At 44.9% G+C, this 19,695-nt stretch overlaps 1 protein-coding gene across 3 annotated transcripts in view; it reads left to right on the plus strand.

Annotated features, from left to right (window-relative positions):
- Il1r2 (interleukin 1 receptor type 2) overlaps positions 1-19,695 on the plus strand; it is a 40,452-nt gene that overhangs the window by 10,173 nt on the left and 10,584 nt on the right. For 2 of the 3 annotated variants that reach the window (XM_021172924.2, XM_029481405.1), the window contains 3 exons: positions 7,535-7,683; positions 10,335-10,593; positions 17,143-17,323. In XM_021172924.2, coding sequence (XP_021028583.1) covers positions 7,575-7,683; positions 10,335-10,593; positions 17,143-17,323 — 549 coding nt within the window. In that variant the 5' untranslated portion in view covers positions 7,535-7,574. The remainder of the gene's footprint in view (positions 1-7,534; positions 7,684-10,334; positions 10,594-17,142; positions 17,324-19,695) is intronic. The other variant, XM_029481408.1, reaches the window with a different exon arrangement.

The raw sequence follows: 19,695 nt of genomic DNA on the forward strand, positions 1-19,695 counted from the left end.
GAGAGAGAGAGAGAGAGAGAGAGAGAGAGAGAGAGAGAGAGAGAGAGAGAGAGAAGCCAAGACAGCCCCTAGACTTGGGAGTAGACTGGGGCATGGACAGGGGCTAGCAGAACTCAAGGAGGGGCACACTAGAGGATTTCCTTTCCTTCTGGAAATGGTGATCTTGATTGGCCAGATGGACAAGCTGGAGAGAGTGGCCAATTTCAAATGCTCTTTGGTTTCCTGCCAAAGTAATTCTTCTGCCCTAGAGTAGAATTCTTATACGAGTTACTTTTTCAGCTGCTGGAACAAAACACCAGACAAGAAGCAATTTAAAGCCAATTATTTCTTGGCTTACAGTTTTAAGGGGCCTTAGTCTATCATGGTATAGAAGGCATGACAGCAGGGGTAAGAGGCAAGCTGGTCAGGTTATATCTGCAGTCAAGAAACAAAGTGTGAATAGGAAGTGAGGCTGGGCCATCAAACCTCATGGTTCTCCCCTGTGACCTACTTCCTCTAGCAAGGATCCACCTCCTAAAGGTTCCACAGCCTTCCAAAACAGTGTCCCTAGTTGAAGACACACAAGCCTGGGACAGTTCCCTTCTAAACCACACTCCCCTGACTCCACAACTTCACGGTTTTATGGAACATCAGCTAGAGATGTAAATGTGACCAGACGTTTTGGTGTCAGAGCAACTTTATTCATGTTTATAGACCTCCATATAAACCCAAGGAAAGCCTGACTCAGAAACAGTGTGGGCCTTGGGTGGGCACTGCATTCATCCCAGCAGAGGCTGCAAGGCATCTCCTGAGTGAAAAGTAATTTTTCAGAATCAACTATCAGAAAACTTCTGATCTGGATCAGGTTGGTGTCAGAAGGAGGGCTATGGGAACAGCGCCCCTGGTGGTGGTACCTTTTAGGGCTCCTACCTCTTGCATCTATCTATCTATCTATCTATCTATCTATCTATCTATCTATCTATCTATCTATCTATCAGCTATCTATTTATTTATTTAACAAACTCTAGATAGGCCATGTATCAGGTTTGGCCACATATTATAGAAGCATATAAAAGAAGGCAGTCCAGGAGTCAACTCTCTCCTCATTGTTCCAACACTTTCCATGAATCCTCTTAACTTGTGGTCCAAGATGGCAGCTACAGTCTAGCCCCCAGTGAGTATGAACACTGAGGACCCAAAGAAGGATAATTGGTGAGACCTTGTTGGTAATGTAGTTCTTTTCTAACTGATAATGGTACGCACTTATGATACAATGTGATGAGTTGGTACGTATATATTCCATAATGACTGATTGCTTGCAGTTTGCATGCTAACCACTTGGTATAGATCTCATTTGAAAATCTCCTAGCTTTTTTGGAGTACATAGTACATCTTTGTTGACTGTAGTCACCCATCATCTTGTTGTACAATTAAAACAGAATATTTATTCTTCCTGTCTACTTCTAACTTTGTACTAGTTGACCAATATTTCACATCTTTTTTGCTCCCACCTTCATCCCTGCAGACCTCTATTCTACCTGTGAGTTCTAGGTGATCAACACCTCTTCTTTGCCTATGACTTCTATGTGACCAGCATTTTCAGATTCCACATCCAAAGGAGATTTAACAGTCACTGCCTATGTCTGGCTCCTTTTGTTTGCCATGATATCCCTTTTACCTATGTTGATGCAAGTGGAAGGATTTATAATTAAAAAAAAAATCAAACACACAGTATTCCAGATGTGTACATATGCACCATATTCTTCACTCATCTGTGTTTGGATATTGGATTGACTCCAAGCCTTGCTTATTGTGAATAAATATGAGAGTCTCTTTGACACACTGATTTCATTTCCTTTGGATATATATCAAATAGTGGGGATGTGAGCTTTGTAACTATTACTTTAAGAGACCTCCCCAGGAAGATCACACATTTCAATGACATTCTATCTGCCCCAAATTTCTCACATGGACATTCCTCATTATAGAGGATGACGGGAAGTGTGGTCTCTATGAGGGTTGGCTGTAGACGCTGTGGAGAGACAGAGGTTATTTTATTGGATAGGTAGATAGGTATTAGGGGAGGGGAAAAGGAGTCTCTGTCATAGAAAGTATAATTCTGAAGAACAGGGGGCTTTGAAGTCAGCAGTCTTGGGTTTAAATGCCAGTTCTTTGTAGGTATACTATCATGGCCAAACCACTTAGTCTTTGATTTATTTTCATATATCTTGTATGAAATGGTATAATATTCACCTCCTAAAGATAAATGAAGGAATGTGTGTTCTGTATTTGTCACAGTCACGGTGGCTGTGACATTAGCCCATGTAGATTTGGCTTTATTCTCTAGTCCAAAGGCATAAGCTAGGCATGGTGTTATTTTTACTTCTTTCACACACCAACTAGAGAACCAGTTAGTCTGGCTAGAGCCAGTATAGCTGGGAACATAATGTATGGTTGAGTGTCTTAAAAGGACAAAACAACTCCTAATATTGTAAGGCTTTCATACTACCAAGCCCGAGGACAGGGTTAGAGGTGAGACTTAGGAAGTATTTGCGTTTCATGAATGTGTGAATGGGAGAGATTCACTGAAGCAAGAAAAGCTTGTGGGAAAGTGCTAGGCCAGATACAACCCAAGGCAGAATTTTCCACTGTCCTGTCACTACAGCCAGGTAGCAAGGCTGTAGGTCTGAGTCCTTGAACTCGGAAATTCCCTACGTATGAGAGAGGATTACTGGAATATTCCCGGTGTTTTCCCTGCACTAACAATGTATATCCATCTGGACTACTTCGAGCTGTCCACAAGGGAAGAGAGGCACAGCAGTGTTTCAGATTACACCTTGGGTAGAATCTGTGATTGGACACTGTGCAGCCAAGAGGCCTGTAGACATGATGCAGACTCTGACCAAACCAGGCAGAGAGCAAGCACAGTAGAGAACATGAATGCTTCCATACGAGCCCAGCTGGTGTAAGTCTTTCCTTGACCCCATGACTTGCAGAGGCCAGAGGAAAGGTGGGCAGGAAATAAGGGGCTCATTCCAAGGAGAGCATGGCTTGCTTCTGCCTGCATTGCCTGGCTATTCCTGAGAATGGGTATTTGCTGCTATAAAGAAGCAGAGAGAAAGATGGCGCTGACATGGATTCTACCTGTATCTGTGAGCCATCCTCAGCCCTGCCTGGTCGTGGCTAGTCAGCCTCTATGTGGCATAAAGATTTGTGAGCAAGAACAAACTACCAGTTTATGACACCAGCACTGGGATGATCTACTGGACTGCCTTGCTGTGGCAGTGGTTAGCTGGTCTAACCAACAGCTACGTGTTATATGTTGTGAGAAGGGCCATAGGGAGATTTCAAAGGACAATTGATGGGCCAGTCTTGGTGGAGGAATGACTCATGAGCTTCTGTGTGATATTCACTTTTTGGATACTCATTCTCTCAAGATATTCATGCCCTGCCTCCTGGAATGCTTTAGACCAGGAAGCTGGAAGTGTATAGAATCTCTACGTGCATATCAGAATTGTATATAAAATGAGGGTCACTCTCCAGGGAGTTATTGTTTCTTGGTGACTATGAGTCATTGACTTAAGGATCTTCTTGATACTGAAGATCTAGGATGCTCAACCCCCTTACAGTTATGAGCTGTTTAGGCCTCCTGTATCCTTTGAATCATGTCTGGGTCACTTATATCAAACACAAAGGAAATGCTTGATGGGTCATTGCTATAATGTCTGGCTTAAGGAATGACGACAAGAGCAAGGTCTGTGTATGTATAGCAGGGATTCTGAGAAAAAAAAGGAAGGTCAGGTTTCCCCACCATGTTTTCTGAGTTTAACAAACAACCTGAGCAAATGGGTCTTTCAGATAGAACACCATTCTGTGAAGAGGAGGAAAAATGAGAAGAAAAACACTGAGTACCTTCATGAAGTGGGATCAGAACTCAATTGTGAGAAACTCCTGTCCTGGGTCTCTATGGGCACCAGTCTCCAAGCCCCTCCACCCCAGCCGACAGACCCCAAACACCGACAAGCTGACTCCCTTCTATTTGGAATGTCACCAGAGTCTTGTCCCCCACCTCCCATGAAGAAGGCTGTATTTGGGAATGCAGCAGCAGAGATGTGTATTTTTTTTTCAACCCTCTCCCCTACTTTCTTTTGGGATTTAGAAAAAGGGTAATTATCCGATGGGAATTTGATTCACATATCTTTGAAAGGGTACATGCTGATCTATCCAGATGCTGACTGCTGGTTGGCATCATCTGGAGGAAGATCATGATTTCTGATTTGGGGATCAGCTTTCAGGTACCATTGCACAGGGTGTTAGGTACTTTTTGAAAGCTTCCAGATGATCCTAGTGCATAGCAAGGTCAAGAAACGTTGGTTGAAAAAAAAAAAAGAAACATTGGTTGAAGTCAAGTGGGGACTTGCTAAGAAGACATAAGTGAATCAGAATCCTGGCTTCACAGCCTCCTAACCTGACATGTGCTAAGCGAGTCTGAAGACAGCAGGGTAAGAGTAGAAGGGCTAGCATCTCTGCAAACTGTTTCTGTGAACTTTACCAGCATCATCTTAGTAAAGATGCTTGGCCCTGCATCTAAATGCACTGTGCAGTCACACTGACAAAGTGAGATTGATTTACTGAGTTCTCCTCAGAGTTTTTCCATCCCAGGTTTCAGGGGTTGAGATATTTCTTCCTCGTTGGCCACTTATCCCCCATTCATCCCATCTTTAAAATCAATTCTAATTTTGGGAAATGACAAATTGAGGCAGAGAGATGGACAGGGTACAGGCTCCCTCTCAGCAGCAGGTATGACCCAATGTAAAGATAGGTTTGTCAAAGTCTCAGAGAACACTGAACGATTCAGGGCTGAGTCCCTGAGGTTGGACTTTCGTCTTGCCTTGGAGGTGTGTTATCACAGCACTGCAGGCCAGCAACCAACACATGGCCACATAATTAATGTTCAGGGACCCAGGGAAGATGTAGTTTCCTATGTTGGTCTCCACCAAGACCTGGGGAACTCCATCTTGAAGCTAGGGAGAGAGCAGATCTCACTTGATCTGTGTCTGAGAAGGAATGAAGGTCTAACAGGTCCAGCTTGTTAACGAGATGAAGTTAGAACCTTTATCAGGGCACTTCTGCAAAACCCAGCAACGCTGTTCCTAGCTCAGAGCAAAGAAGAACTCCAGTGGCCTTTCATCTTATGGCACAGGCTACCCCAGCTTCCTACAGGAAGTTACACAGCTTGAGGCATCCTCTGACCCTTTGTCAACTCTGATAGAAGCCTTTAAGGTTAATAACTAGAGTAGGTGGAAGATGCTTAAAGAAAAGGAGCTTAGAGAAACCCATGAAGCTCTGGCTGCCCTGATTTGGTTGATACCCCAGGGTAACCCCACAAGCCCCTGAAGATCTACAACCAGCTTCCAGTAAGAGCAGTGACACCCGGTTCAGAACCAGTGTGCAGACTGCAACAGGAAGGTCACTGGAAGGGAGACTGCTCTCTCTGGTCACCTCAGAGAGGGCAAGCTGAGGGGCATCCCACGCTAAGCCCAAGCTTAGGTCTGGTCCCCTAAGGGAGAAAGTCACCACGGGAATTGAAGAGGCCTGAGCATCCTGCAGGCCCTACCACTCCCTTCACAAAGTCACTATCACATCAGCAGAGCCCGGGCCTTAGGGAAGCCTTGGCTGGCAAATGGAGAAAGGGAGTTTTATTAGATACAGAGTTTCCAGTTCTATTCTGATTCAGCTCCTTGGCTCTGGTTCCAATATTAGCTGTGCAGTGGTGGCTATACACGGGCAGCCTAGAGCGAGGATTCTTAGTCTCTTTCCAGTTTAAACACTTGCTTCTATTTCTCTCTAGAGAGAGCAGATAGGTTTCTGAAGAGTCAGAAAGTCCTCATCAGTTAGCTCCCTTTGATAAGCCTGGTTCTTAACTCATGTGCATTCCTAACAGACAGGCTATGAAAATGAAGCTGGGCTCTAGAATTGCTAGTGATACTTCTTGGACACGGACCCCTTAGACCCCACCCTTATGCGTAAAGACAGATAAAAGGGAGTGCCATCTTGGTCCCTGGGACCCAATATTTATCTCTTCAGAGCCATAACCCTGTGTGCCTTATGGGGTGGGATCAGGGTCAGGGAAAGTCTCTCTCTCTCTCTCTCTTTTTTTTTTGGCAGTGTTTTGGCCAAAGAACCTCAATAAAAATCACCTAAGAAAGGGGACTGGGCTACAGACATAAATAAGTGTTATTTGTTAAGATTCAGAGGACAATACTGTGCTTCCTGGGCATGGTGAACTACAGGTTGGAAAATTATGCCCTCAAGAGAAGAGCTGAGACCACACATGTCACTAGAACAGTCAAGCAGAGATTTCTAAGCCTCTAGTGTTAGCAGCCAGAAACAGCTAATGTCAGTCATGACCGGTTAAGACCTAAGAAGATAACCATCTTGAGGGTGGAGGGTGGGATGTGTGGGATGAGGCGAGAAAGAAAGTGATGATTTCTCAATCCCGGACTCTATGCTTAATGAGAAGCAGGTTTCGCAGGATTCTGCTATTTAAGCTGTTTCACTCTGAGGGACTTCAGTTCTGAGCAGTCCGGCTGGTCCAAAGTGAGCATCTCTGTGTAGGCTCCCTCCTCGCCCCTTCAGATTGGCCCGGGGGACCTTAGCCTGTGTTCTGATCCCTTTTGCCAGAGCAAAATCCTCCGCCACAGTCTCATTCTGGTGGTTTGCTTTATTTCTACCTTGATCTGAGCAGAAGGACCCAAGGCTGAGGAGGCACAGTAGCTTCCTGCGTGTTGTGGTCCCACCCCTGGCGGCAGACAGCTAACAGTAAGAGCTGATGGGTCCTGGTGAGAAGACTTGCTGAGTCTGCCCGCGTGGAATCAGGCAAAGCTCCCTGACAAGAGAAACCAGAGGATCTTTGGGCTTCTGGAGATTTGTTGAGGTGTTCACGAACTGAGCAACTGAGTTCGGGCACGGTAGGACAGTGCATAGGACGAAGAGAATCCTTATCTATCTGTGGAGAGCTTATGTGTGTTCAGTGATAAGTGCTGCAGAGGTGCACAGGGCCAGTGAGGAGACTGTGGGGAGGGCACTGGGGGGGGGTCAGAAAATGGTGCAGGCTTACATTGGGGATAAGGAGACACCTCACTCAGAGAGTGGGGAGTGGGCACAGGCCTGGAGGAGCTAAGGGTACCAGCTGTGGCCCAGGCAGAGGGGCAGGGACTGCTCAGTTTCATTTCTGGAGAGGCAGGCACTTAGGACCTGAAACTTCCAGGCAGGTCTGTGGGAGGTGCCTGGGGGTTTAATGTTAGTCAAGTTCATAAATACAGCTGCAACTCTTTGTTGAATACAAATACAAATGGTTTCAATTTCCTTATTTGAAAATTATATACACACACACACACACACACACACACACACACACACACATCTCAAACATTCTCGTTCTCAGGTGCAGTTTAAGATCCTGTTCTATTTCCCACCCCACCCCCAACCCCAGGACCACCTTCCAATGGAAGCTCATGATCCTACTGACTCCTCCCTCTTTTTCCTCCCATAGGCTCCAAGGGTCCTGTGTGCTCAGGAAGTTGGTGCAGACAATGTTCCTCTTGCTTGTGTTAGTAACTGGGGTTTCTGCTTTCACCACTCCAACAGTGGTGCACACAGGAAAGGTTTCTGAATCCCCCGTTACATCGGAGAAGCCCACAGGTGAGGAACGAAACGACCACTTCAGCTGGGAAAGGGCTTTGGGGAAAACAGGTTTCTGGCGGGGTTCGCTTAACAAGCAGCAAACTACAACTATTCATGGCTTGGCAAGCAAGATAACAGATATTCCCCGTCCATGTGTTGAAGCCTGGGTGTGTGTCTTTCCTGCAAGGAAGAGAATGGAGAATATGACCAATTTGCCCTTATTCAAAGATACCTTTACTTTGGAGTAATCCAGATTATAGTCAGTTAAAGTTGTTGAAGCTGTTAGCAGAACAGCAATCTCTGAGACAGATTAGAGACCACTGCTCTAAGAGGGGTGAAAGAAGGATTTTTTAAATTAGTCAATTTATTTCCTTTACATCCTGATTGCAGCTTAGCTTACCCTCCCTCCTCTCCTCCCAGTCCACCTCTCTCACCTCAACCCTGCCCTCCTTCTGCTTTCCCTATCTCCTTAGAAAAGGGAAGCTTTCAATGGACCTCAACCAGCCTTGGCATGTCAAGTTGCAGCAGGACTAGGCGCATCTTCTGTTGGGGTTAGACAGGCAGCCCAGTTAGGGGAAAGGGATCCAAAGGCAGGCTGCAGAGTCAGAGATAGCCGCTGCCCCTGCTGTTAGGAGTCTTCATGGACCACGCTGCACAACTGTTAAATATGTACAGAGGTCCATCCCATGCATGCTCTCTGGTATACTTTGGGTCTCAGTGGGCCCCTATGGGCTCACTGATTATGTGGGTTTTCTTGTGATGTCCTTGACCTCTCTGGCTCTTTCAATCCTTTTGTCCCACGATTCCATAGAATTCCCCAAGTTCTGCCATGGGTCTCTGCATCTGTTTCAGTCAGTTGCTGGGTGAAGCCTCTCAGATGACAGTTATACTAGGTGCCTTTCTGGAAATCTAGCAGAATATCATGAATAGTGTCAGGGGTGGGCTCTCTCTCTCATGGCATGGGTCTCAAGGTGGGTCACTCATTGGTTGGCCATTCCTTTGATTTCTACTCCATCTTTATCCCCAAACATCTTGTTGGCAGGAGAAATTGTGGGTCTAAGGTTGTGTGGCTGGGTTGGCGTCCCAGTCTCTCCATTTGGAGTCTTTTTCTGTTTGCTGGAGATGGTCTTTTCAGGTTCCATATTCTCCATTGCTAGGAGTCTCAACTAGGGTCACCTCAAAGATTCCTGGAAGTTTCCATTGTCTTAAACTTCCTGGTCATCCTACATATACCCCCCCTACACTTTCATCCTCCCTCTAGCTCCCCTCCCTACCCCTTCCCCCACCCAGTTTTCTCCCTCTATCCATACCCTTGTCTATTCTATTTCTCCTTCTCAGTGAGATTCAAGGGCCTCCCCTTGTTATTTAGCTTCCTTGAGTTCGTAGAGTGCAGTTTGGTTATACTGTACTTCATGGCTAATATCTATTTATAAGTGAGTACATATCATGTTTGGCTCTGGGTTACCTCACTCATGGAAAATATCACGGATGATATCTTCTGGTTCCATCCATTTGCCTGCGAATTTCATGATGTCGCTGTCTTTAAATAGCTGAGTAATATCCTGTTATGTACATCTGCCACATTTTCTTTATCCATTCTTTGGCTGAGGGATGGGTAGGTTGTTTCCAGTTTCTGGCTATTACGAATAAAGCTGCTATGAACATAGTGGAGCAGGTGTCCTTGTGGGATAATGAAACATCTTTTGTGTGTAGACCCAGGAGTTGTATAGCTGGGTTTTGAGGTAGAACTAATCCCAGTTTTCTGAGAAACTCCCAAATTGATTTCCAACGTGGTTGTATAACTTTTTAAGTTCATCAGCAATAGAGGAATGTATCACAGGCTTATCTGCACAAGGAAGCCAAGAGCTTCGTGCTCTGCCAAGATTAGGTCATCAAGGCAACTTCAAAATAGTCCTTGAATGTCTGCATAAGATGATTATAGAAGCCCCGCGCCCCAAGCTGTCAGTCCTATCATAAGGGACAGCTGTATATTTCTGTATGAGAGTCACTGAGTTAGAGTTACTAGAAACTTATCTTCCAGCGACTGGAGTCAGAGACAAATGGTAGTGGGCAATCAGATGGACGCTTAACAAAAGATGGAGTTTCTTTAGCTGTCATACCTTTGACTTGAAACGGGTAGTCTCTTACAGCCATTCCCTTTACCTCTATTTACATAATTCAGCTTTTAATATCAGCAAATGAAAACTGATCCTGTATTTAAATCTTTTAGGAAAGATTTAAAATTTTGCCTTTATCTGTGTGTGGTGTGGTGGTGGTGGTGGTGGTGGTGGTGTGTGTGTATGTGTAGGCAGGTGTCTTGGAAGGCTAGAAAAGTGTCAGGTCACTTGTAGCTAGAGTTACAGATGCTTGTGAGCATCCTGATGTAGATGCTGAAGAATTTCCAGCCCCAAATCTTCTTCTTTTTTTTTTTTTAATTATAATGTGAACCTGGTCTATCTGCCTCCACAGGATAGAAATTGAAATTGATGGTTCCAGATTATCATTTGGGAAGTCTAAAGTAACAGAGGGTACTGCCCATGGGTACCTGGGTGCAGGTCACTTTGCTGAGACCATGTGTATCCTTGGTTTGGGTCCACCCTCATTTTGGGGACTTGTTTTGTGATGTGAGCAGGTTTGGGACCCTAATGCCTACTATCTCTGACTTACAGTCCATGGAGACAACTGCCAGTTTCGTGGCAGAGAGTTCAAATCTGAATTGAGGCTGGAAGGTGAACCTGTGGTTCTGAGGTGCCCCTTGGCACCACACTCCGACATCTCCAGCAGTTCCCACAGCCTTCTGACCTGGAGTAAATTGGACTCTTCTCAGCTGATCCCAAGAGATGAACCAAGGATGTGGGTGAAGGGTAACATACTCTGGATTCTGCCAGCAGTGCAGCAAGACTCTGGTACCTACATTTGCACATTCAGGTAAGGCTCTTTGGGTCTGGGGTAATGTGGACTCAATGTCCAGGCAGAGGCAGAATGGACTCTAAGGTTTTCAGTGACAATTGTACTTTCAAAGTACGTGAAGGGCAATCCACACTATGTTCTCCTTTGTGTCCCTGCAAAACCTCCTGTGCTGTTTAGGAATATATCTATCTCTATCTCTATCTCTATCTCTATCTCTATCTCTATCTCTATCTCTATCTCTCTCTCTCTCTCTCTCTCTCTCTCTCTCTCTCTCTATCTCTATCTCTATCTCTATCTCTATCTATGTCTATCTCTTTTCTTCTTCTGTCCACTTGACATAAGCAAGCTTCATCTTGGAAGAAGGAGTCTCAATTGAGAAATTGTCTCCATCAGACCGACTTTAGGCAAATACATGAAACATTTTTCTAGTTAATGATTTATGTAGAAGAGCCTAACTCAGTGTCTTAGTGTTTCATTGGTTTGGAAGAGACCCCATGACCATGTCACTTCTTATAAAAGGAAGAATTTAGTTGGGGCTTACTTACAACATCAGAGGTTTAGTCTGTTATCAGCATGGTGGGCAGCATGGGGTGAACAGGCAGACATGGTGCTGGAGAAGGAGCTGAGAGTTCTACATGGGGATCAACAGGCAACAGGAAGAGAGAGACACTGGGCCTGGCTTAGGCTTTTGAGAACCTTAAATCCACCCATCTGTGACACACTTCCCCCAACAAGGCCACACCTACTTCAACAAGGCTACACGTACAACTAGGCCACAACCACCCCAACAAAGCCACTCCCATCCCAACACAGCCACACTCACTCCAACAGGACCACACCTCCTAATCTCTCCTAAAGTAGTACTACTCTTTAATGACCAGGCATCAAATATATGAGCCTCTGGGGGGCCATTCTTATTCAAACTACCACACCCACTGACGGTGGTGCCATCCCTGGTCAGGAGGTCCTGGGTTGTATAAGAAACTAGGCTGAAAAAGCCCTGTACAACAAGCCAGTATGCAGTGTTCCTTTATGGCTTCTGCTTCAGTTTGTGCCTCTAGCTTCCTGTCATGATGTCATGATGGGTTGTAAGCTGTAAGCTGAAATAGACCCTCTCCATGGTACTTTTAGTCCTGGTGCCACAGTGTGGAAGTGCTTAGCTTGTTTGAGTGGTTCACTTAAAGACAGTCAACACGGTAGGATCCATGTCTTACGTGTGTTATATAACAATTTGTTTTTAAAAGCAGTAGGACATAGATTAGGGAGATACATAGTGCAGCCCCTCTACCTGCCCTGGAACAGCTGCCATGACCGTTCAGTTTCCTTATTTGTGCAATAGCATTTGGATTAGTCGGATGCTCAGACTCCATCTGGTTCTAAAATTCTGCTGGGGATTTCCCATCTATGTCTTGTTTCTCCACCACGCGGAGTTAACAGTGAAAAGCACAAAACAAGTCTCCGTCCTTCTGGGGCTCACGTTATGATGGTGGCCAGATGTTACATATATGCACACAGAACAGATGTGTCTCATGGGGAAAACATCACCAAGAAAAGTAACATCGGGGCAAGAAGCCAGGCCTGAATGCTGTGCCGGCTAACAGGGCTCTGGGGATTTTTCTCTAGCGAGGTGACATTTGAACAGAGACCAAATACACTACAAGGAGGGAGGGAGCTATGATCATGTCCAGACAAGGGGCTGTTCTGGTTGGCTTTCCATCAACCTCCAGAACTCCCTCTTCTTCACAAACCAAAGCTTGTTCTTCGTTAAACTATAGCTATCCATCCATTTCCCTGCCCAGCCCCTGACAACCACCTTCTGTCTCTGTAAATCTGCATCTTGTAGGTGACTCATGCAAGTGTTATAGCCCACATTGGAATCCGCTTCCTTTTCAAGGCTGACTGTTGCTGTCTTGTGGTGCAAACATCCCACATTCTGTTTGTCCATTTGTCCTTCCTTCTGCGATCACACAGGTTTGTCCTGCTGTGTGGCTCTCATTAGGAATGCCAATTTGAGTAACTACATAAGCTTTTGTTGTGTTTCGGCATCACATGGCCATTTATGAATTTCTTTGAATTTCCGCAGCAGCTGCACTGACTTCCATCTCTGCAAGGGTTCTGTTGCTCGCCAGCATTGCCAACACTGGTTGCTTATTTATTTTCACAGTGATGTTCTTACATGTGTGATGTGGCACCTTGTGTCCTTGGTTGTAGCTTTCTGTGTCTTCCTTAGCCGCTTGTGTCTACTTCTTGGAGAAATGGCTACTCCAGTCCTTGCTGGTTTTGAGAACTGCATTGCTTACTGTAGGATTTTTGGACTGTCTTCCCCTAATTAGCTGTACAACTTGGAGACACTTCACCTCACTCCGTGGCTTGCTTAGGCACTCTGTCAGTGGTGTCCTCCTTGTGAACACATTTCCATTTTGGTGAATTCTAAATTATGTCCATTTTTTTTTTCTTTTAGTGTTTCTGTTCCTGGGTTCAGGGAATCACAGATTATTTCAAAGCAATGGAGCTTTCCCCTTCGTCTTCTTCCTATACTCTTACACATTTAACTGCCATGTTTCAGGGCTGACACGGTTTGAGTTAGTTTTTGCCCGCAGTGTCAGGCCAGGGTGTAGGTCTGTTTTTGCATGAGCCCTTTTGCTTTCTCAACACTGTTTGTTGAAAGGATTGTTCTTCAGCGGTGACATGTTCTGCTGAGTCTCCAAGGGTAAAGTTGTTGGCATCATGTTCTTAATAGTTTGAAAGGACTAGGACACACCCTTGGCCTGGCTGGAGAACAACCATCCCTCTCCAGCTGGCTGCCCTGCTCCTAGGCCACTGCTCGTTCCACCCACTGCTGCCTTTAGAGTCCTTCTAGATTTCATTAACTTGTTTATAGAGAAATTGCCTAGCATATTGATACTTAGAAGAACCAGGCAGGGTGACATTCTTAGCAGGAGGGGAGGAAGTCCAGACAATATCATCCCCAGTCCTAGAGACGTGTAAGAAGTGTGCAAATGGGGTTGGAGAGATGGCTCAGTGGTTAAGAACAATGGCTGCTCCTCTAGAGGTCCTGAGTTCAATTCCCAGCAACCACAATCACATGGTGGCTTGAAAGCATCTGTAATGGGATGCAACGCCCTTTTCTGGTGTGTCTGAAGAGAGTGACAGTGTCCTCACAAACACATTCTAGGACAGAGACTGCCCTGCCCTGTTTGTGCTCTTGCTATTGGGAAACCATATGACCTTTCTGTCACTCAGAATAGTCAATAAGTAAATCTTTAAAAAAAGAGAGAGAGAAAGAGAGAAAAGAAACATGCGTGCACTGGGAAGATGGCTCAGTGGTTAAAAGATTATGCTGCTCTTGCTGAGGAAGCAGGCACGTGCTCTCTCCTGTACCGGGGAATAGGAACGTCTGCTGTGCAGCAGGCATAAAGCTGCTTTCCTCCCAGGCTTCCCAAGTGACTTTCTCTGAGGAGCCTTACCAGGAAAACACAGTAGAAAATCAAGCATGCAAACAAACACCACAACGAGGCCTCCATCTTGGAAAGGAAAGATGGGGATCTTAGCCCCTCCCTTTTGTATCCTGACACTCCAGTTTGCGTTTCTTCCCTGTACAGAAGTTTGCTGGGGGTGAGATGGGCTAACCACAGCATGGGAAATATTTGGTGTGGGGAGGGTCATGGGCTGTGATCAATATGAGCACTGAGCCCTTTCAGAGCTCTTCCAGGAGGAGTGCCAATGTTAGGAGAGGTGAACAGGGGCACACTGGACCATCCAGACACTGCCCCACCTGGGGATCCATACCATAAACAACCACCAAAAACCAGGCACCATTGTGGATGCCAACAAAAGCTTGCTGACTAGGAGCCTGATATAGCTGTCTCCTGTGAGGCTTTGCCAGTGCCCAATACAGAAGTGGATGCTCACAGCCATCCATTGGACTGAACACAGGGTCCCCAATGAAAGGACCCAAGGAGCTGAAGGGGTTTGCAGCCCCATAGGAGGAACAACAATGTGAGCTAACCAGCACCCTCAGAGCTCCCTAAGACTAAACCACCAGTCTAAGAAAACACACGGTGAAACCCATAGCTCTAGCTGCATATGTAGCAGAGGATGGCTTAGTCGGTCATTAATGGGAGGAAAGGCCGTTGGTCCTTTGAAGGTTCTATGCCCCAGTATAGGGGAATGCCAGGGCCAGGAAGTGGGAGTGGGTAGGTTGGTAAGCAGGGCGAGAGGGAAGGGGATAGGGAGTTTTAGGAGGGGAAACTAGGAAAGGGGATAACATTTGAAATGTAAATAAAGAAAATATCTAATTAAAAAAAAAGAATTTTAGCTGATGCTCTTATTTTTGTTGGGAAATGGATTCTGAGATTGAGGGGCATTCTTTGCCCCAGGGGAAGTGCTTGCCTTCTCTTCCGACTGCGTAATGCTGGGCTTCAGCTGGAGTGGAAATCTGCAGTGACAGCTAAGACATACTTAGGCATTCACAGTTCCAGGACACGAGGCTGCCCTGCCCTGTTCGTGCTCTTGCTATTGGGAAGTCACACGGCCTTTCTGTCACTCAGAGTAGTCAAGATAATACTGCCAGAACAAGCAGTCCCCAGATCTCAGTGTTTTCTCCAAGGGGAACTACCAGATCAATAATGTGAACAAGCTTGGGGTTCTTGGTAGGTCTGGCAGGCATGGTTTCTAGAAACTTCTGGTTTATGGGATTTCTAAGAGCCTTTGATGTTTTTGTTTTTCTCTTACGAGCTCCAGAGACTTAGGTTACTCCGATCTGTACTTAATTTACTTTAGTTGTAAACACTGGCCTAACCAGTGCCATCCTGTAGCTTTGTTACTAGACAGGAGATCAGTTTGCTGTTAAGCGGGTACTGAAAGCACTCTTCAGTCTTCTCATTTTCATCTCATTGGTTTATTTGACCGTTTTATATGCTTATTCACTGGATTTAGGTTATTTTTCATTCCCCATCACAGTCTTTTATCCTCTTCCAACTCTGGGGTCTTTTTGTGTACATGACACATCACATTTAATCACGGGTGCTTGAAGGAGTGGGCTGTGACTTACTAATGCCTCGTTACCCAGGACCTGCCTACAGTGAGTGCCTCACTTCAGTGAGGAGTGGGCCTCAGATGACCCTCCCCGTGCATTATGTAATGGAAGCCAGCCCAGTCTTATGCAGGTAACCATGGCCGCTCTGAATTCATGAGTACAGCCACCATGTCATGTCCAGAAGATGCTGTTTCACAGCATTTCCCCCTACAGCTGGGTCGTACATTGTTTCTGCTCTCTGAGTCTCTGAGTAGGTGATATGAGTGTCCCATGTAGGGCTAAGCACTCCAGAGTCATTTGTTCTTTACGTTTGTACCACCATGAGTCTCTCTGTATTGCCAGCCACTGAAAACAGAGGCTCCTCTGGTGAAGGCTGAGAGCAGCTTTCATCGATGGGTATAACACAAATATTTAATTTAGAAGGCGGGTCAACCCCATGTCCATTTAACAAAACAATAGCAGTAAGTTTTCACTTAGGAGCTATGACCTCTCTAGCCTTGCAGAGCAAGTGTACAGAAGCACGCACAGGTTTCTTTCTGAGGAGGAAGCCTCAGATCTACCCAGAGAGCCATTGGTTACCTCTGTTAGAGCCATGCCATTACTCCACCAGGAAGCTGCAGCTCACAAGGTCCACATCTTTGGATGTATATATTGTTAGGCTTTAAAAATTATTTTTTGGAAGTAATTTTTACACCTTTTTTACAATTGATTCTGATGGTCTCTCTCAGTTGGTGTGTTATTTATCATCGGTAGCTATTCATCTTAGGGTCTTAGCTAATCGAATTATATTTTTCTTATTTTGTTTCATTTTCATTTGTTTTGAATGCTGCAGTTAAATGCAGAGCCTCATCTAGGCAGAACATATGACTAACCTGCCAGCTCCTTGTTTTTCTATTTTAAACATTCAATTTTATTAATCTCTTCTATCCCTTCATCCATTTTCCCTCACATTTCCAGCGCTACACACACACACACACACACACACACATTTACCTCTGGCCTTTTCTCAGTTCTAAGGACAACAGTTGGTGTGTTCAAGTCTTCCTCGAACACTTAATAGCATCATAGTCCTAGAATCATGGGCAGTCTAAAAAACAATCAAAGTATCTTTCCAAATTTGTTGTTTTCTCCAAAATCTTGCTATATAGTTTTGTTCATGTTTTTTTTTTAATTTAAATTAAAAAAAATTTTTTTTTTTAAGAGTCCAAACACAAAGTTCTCAGCAGTCTTCTGAAACTAGAAATCAGTTGGTAAAGCATTCTTAGGGGGACTCTCAGTGCCCCGGGCTCGGGAATGAAGCTTCTGCAGTGGTCCTTCATGAAAGGCACAGGGCACACAGCTTGTAGATAGCAGTCAGGCAGGATGATTTTGTATCACAAGAAGTTAAAACAAGCAGGAGGTAAGCCACACTCATCAAGGCAGGGCAGACTGGGTGTGACGGGGGCAGGAAGCTGTTCTTACGTTCATTTGGTTTTGTATTTCTGTCTTTCCAATCATTGCCATTTTCCTTTTTCTTAACAAACAATTAGAAACGCATCCCACTGTGAGCAAATGTCGGTGGAACTCAAGGTCTTTAAGAATACTGAAGCATCTCTGCCTCATGTCTCCTACTTGCAAATCTCAGCTCTCTCCACCACCGGGTTACTAGTGTGCCCTGACCTGAAAGAATTCATCTCCAGCAACGCTGATGGAAAGATACAGTGGTATAAGGTAAGGCTTTCGAAACGCGTATGCCACAAAAATATGTCTCAATGGTTATAGAACACATATGTAAAAATCTGATTGAAGACAATATATTTGTGTAGATACACAGATAATTATGTATTTAGAAATATAAGATTAATTAAAGTGGCCATGATCAGATTAGTATTATATGGTTTGGATGAGGGTCATGCAGGCAGAGTGTGAAATGATTTCAGAGTCAATAGCTGCTAAAGAGCTTTTTGAGTGTCACTTGCCTAAAAATAACTAGGAAAACCCGCTCAAAACAACCCTGTTTATTTTCTACAAAAATTTTATATCCATGTTTAAAATATCTTTTTTATTTTTAAAGCACAAGGCAACTTTTGGGTTGCAGGAATAAATACTCTTACAGTTTCTACTTTGTGTCCTTAAGAAAAGGAGCAACTATTTTATGGCTTCTCTGTGAGGTCATTGCTTTTTTAGGAGACATTGTTGTTTACAGCACAGGCTGCAAATTATAGCCTAGAGCTATCATCTGTCTCAGTGTAACTCATCAAGTATGGAGAGTTTTCAGGTTTTAAATGCTTGAAAAAAAATGAAAAGAATACTCTAGAGCATGTGACCATTGACTAAGGCTCAGACTTCAATGTCCATAAGCACATTTGCATGGGGGCTTCCGTTACGGATTTTCTTTGTCTGTTCCATTGTGTAGTAAGACAGAGACCATGTGGTCTATGAGGGCAATAAACTATGTCCTATCTGGCTCTTATCTGAAAGGACTTGCCCACCCCTGATGCAGACCATAGAGATGCTGAGAAGGCTTGTATTCCTTTAGTCATTGCTAAGAGTTCGTCCTTTAATCAATAGGTCAATCAGCTGACCGTCAGTATTAACATCAAGATGCACACACACACATGCACACGCACACATGTACGTGCACATATTTATATACACCATAGCAATGCAATGCTGGAAACGTTAAAATGCCTTCCTGAAAGTAGTTTGTGCCTATGGATAAGCCTGGTGAGCCACAGAGAGCCTTCTCTTGGTTTAGAAAGAGCAGGCAGAGGACACATGCAGAACTCCCCTACAGAGCATAAAACATAGATCTGGAAACAAAGTGTCTGGGTTCCAAACCTTCTTTCTTTTAGTTTGTTGCATTTGCTTCCTGTCTTGTATCTGTTGCTGCTGTGAGCAGGATGTCCGGCTTCCTGGAACTGTTTTGAAGGCTAGGGATGGAGTACTGTGCATGCAGCCCCTGCACCATGCTTGCATCTGCACCATGCTTAATCAATGGGGCTGGCATGGGATGTTAACAGTAGCCGCTCCTCCCACAGTCCCCCTGAGCATTGCTAAGTACTTACTATGCTCTCCCTGTTCTAACCTCAGAGGCAGGGGCTGTTCACATCTCCCCTTTCCAGATGACAGGCACAGAAGAAACTGACTCAAAGTCTACGTTTATAGAGCAACTGTCATATTGTGCCCTGTGTTCATATTTGTCTACTCAGGCTAGGAGCTGTGAGATTCCCCCCTTTAATTAAGTATATTTTGAGGAAGGGCCACGGCAGTCTCTGAAAGCCTTGATCTCTGATCACATTTTTTTCTTTTAAAGATTTATTTATTATATGTAAGTACACTGTAGCTGTCTTCAGACATACCAGAAGAAGGCATCCGATCTCATTACAGATGATTGTGAGCCACCATGTGGTTGCTGGGATTTGAACTCGGGACCTCTGGAAGAGCAGACAGTGCTCTTAACCACTGAGCCATCTCTCTGGCCTTTGATCACATTTTATCTCCTCCACTCCCTCTCTCCTTTCCACCTAATCCCTCCTTCCCAACCAACCCCTCCTTCCCACCCCTCCCTTCTCCCCACCCCTTACTCCTCCTTTCTACCCCTCCCCCTTCCCCCCAATCCCTCCTCTCCACCCTCCCTCCTTTCCACCCCTTCCTCCTTTCCTCTTTTCTTCCTCATCACCCCTTCCCCCACTGTTGACAGGGTTTCTCTATGTAGTTCAGTCTGGCCTCAAGCTCACAATCCTCCTGTCTCAGCTTCTCAAGTGCTGAGATTACAGGTACAAAATACCATGCGCAGGATTTTCTTGTACTGAGGCTATGGAACACTCAAGATGTTTTTACCTGGCCTACTTCTTCCATTTTCCCTGAAGGCCTTGCTCCCAAGGGCTCCGTTTTGTCAAGAACCTCTAGAACTCTATGTCTTTATGAGAAGATGGACCCCATCTCTCCTATTTTTCTACTTACAAAATTTCCTTTCCTGTAGTAAGTCTTAAATTGAAATAATTTTTTTTAATTTTTAATATTTTTATTACATATTTTCCTCAGTTACATTTCCAATGCTATCCCAAAAGTCCCCCATAGCGCCCCCCACTTCCCTACCC

The sequence above is a fragment of the Mus caroli genome, chromosome 1 (assembly GCF_900094665.2).
Source record: "Mus caroli chromosome 1, CAROLI_EIJ_v1.1, whole genome shotgun sequence".
NCBI classification, from domain to species: Eukaryota; Metazoa; Chordata; class Mammalia; order Rodentia; family Muridae; genus Mus; species Mus caroli.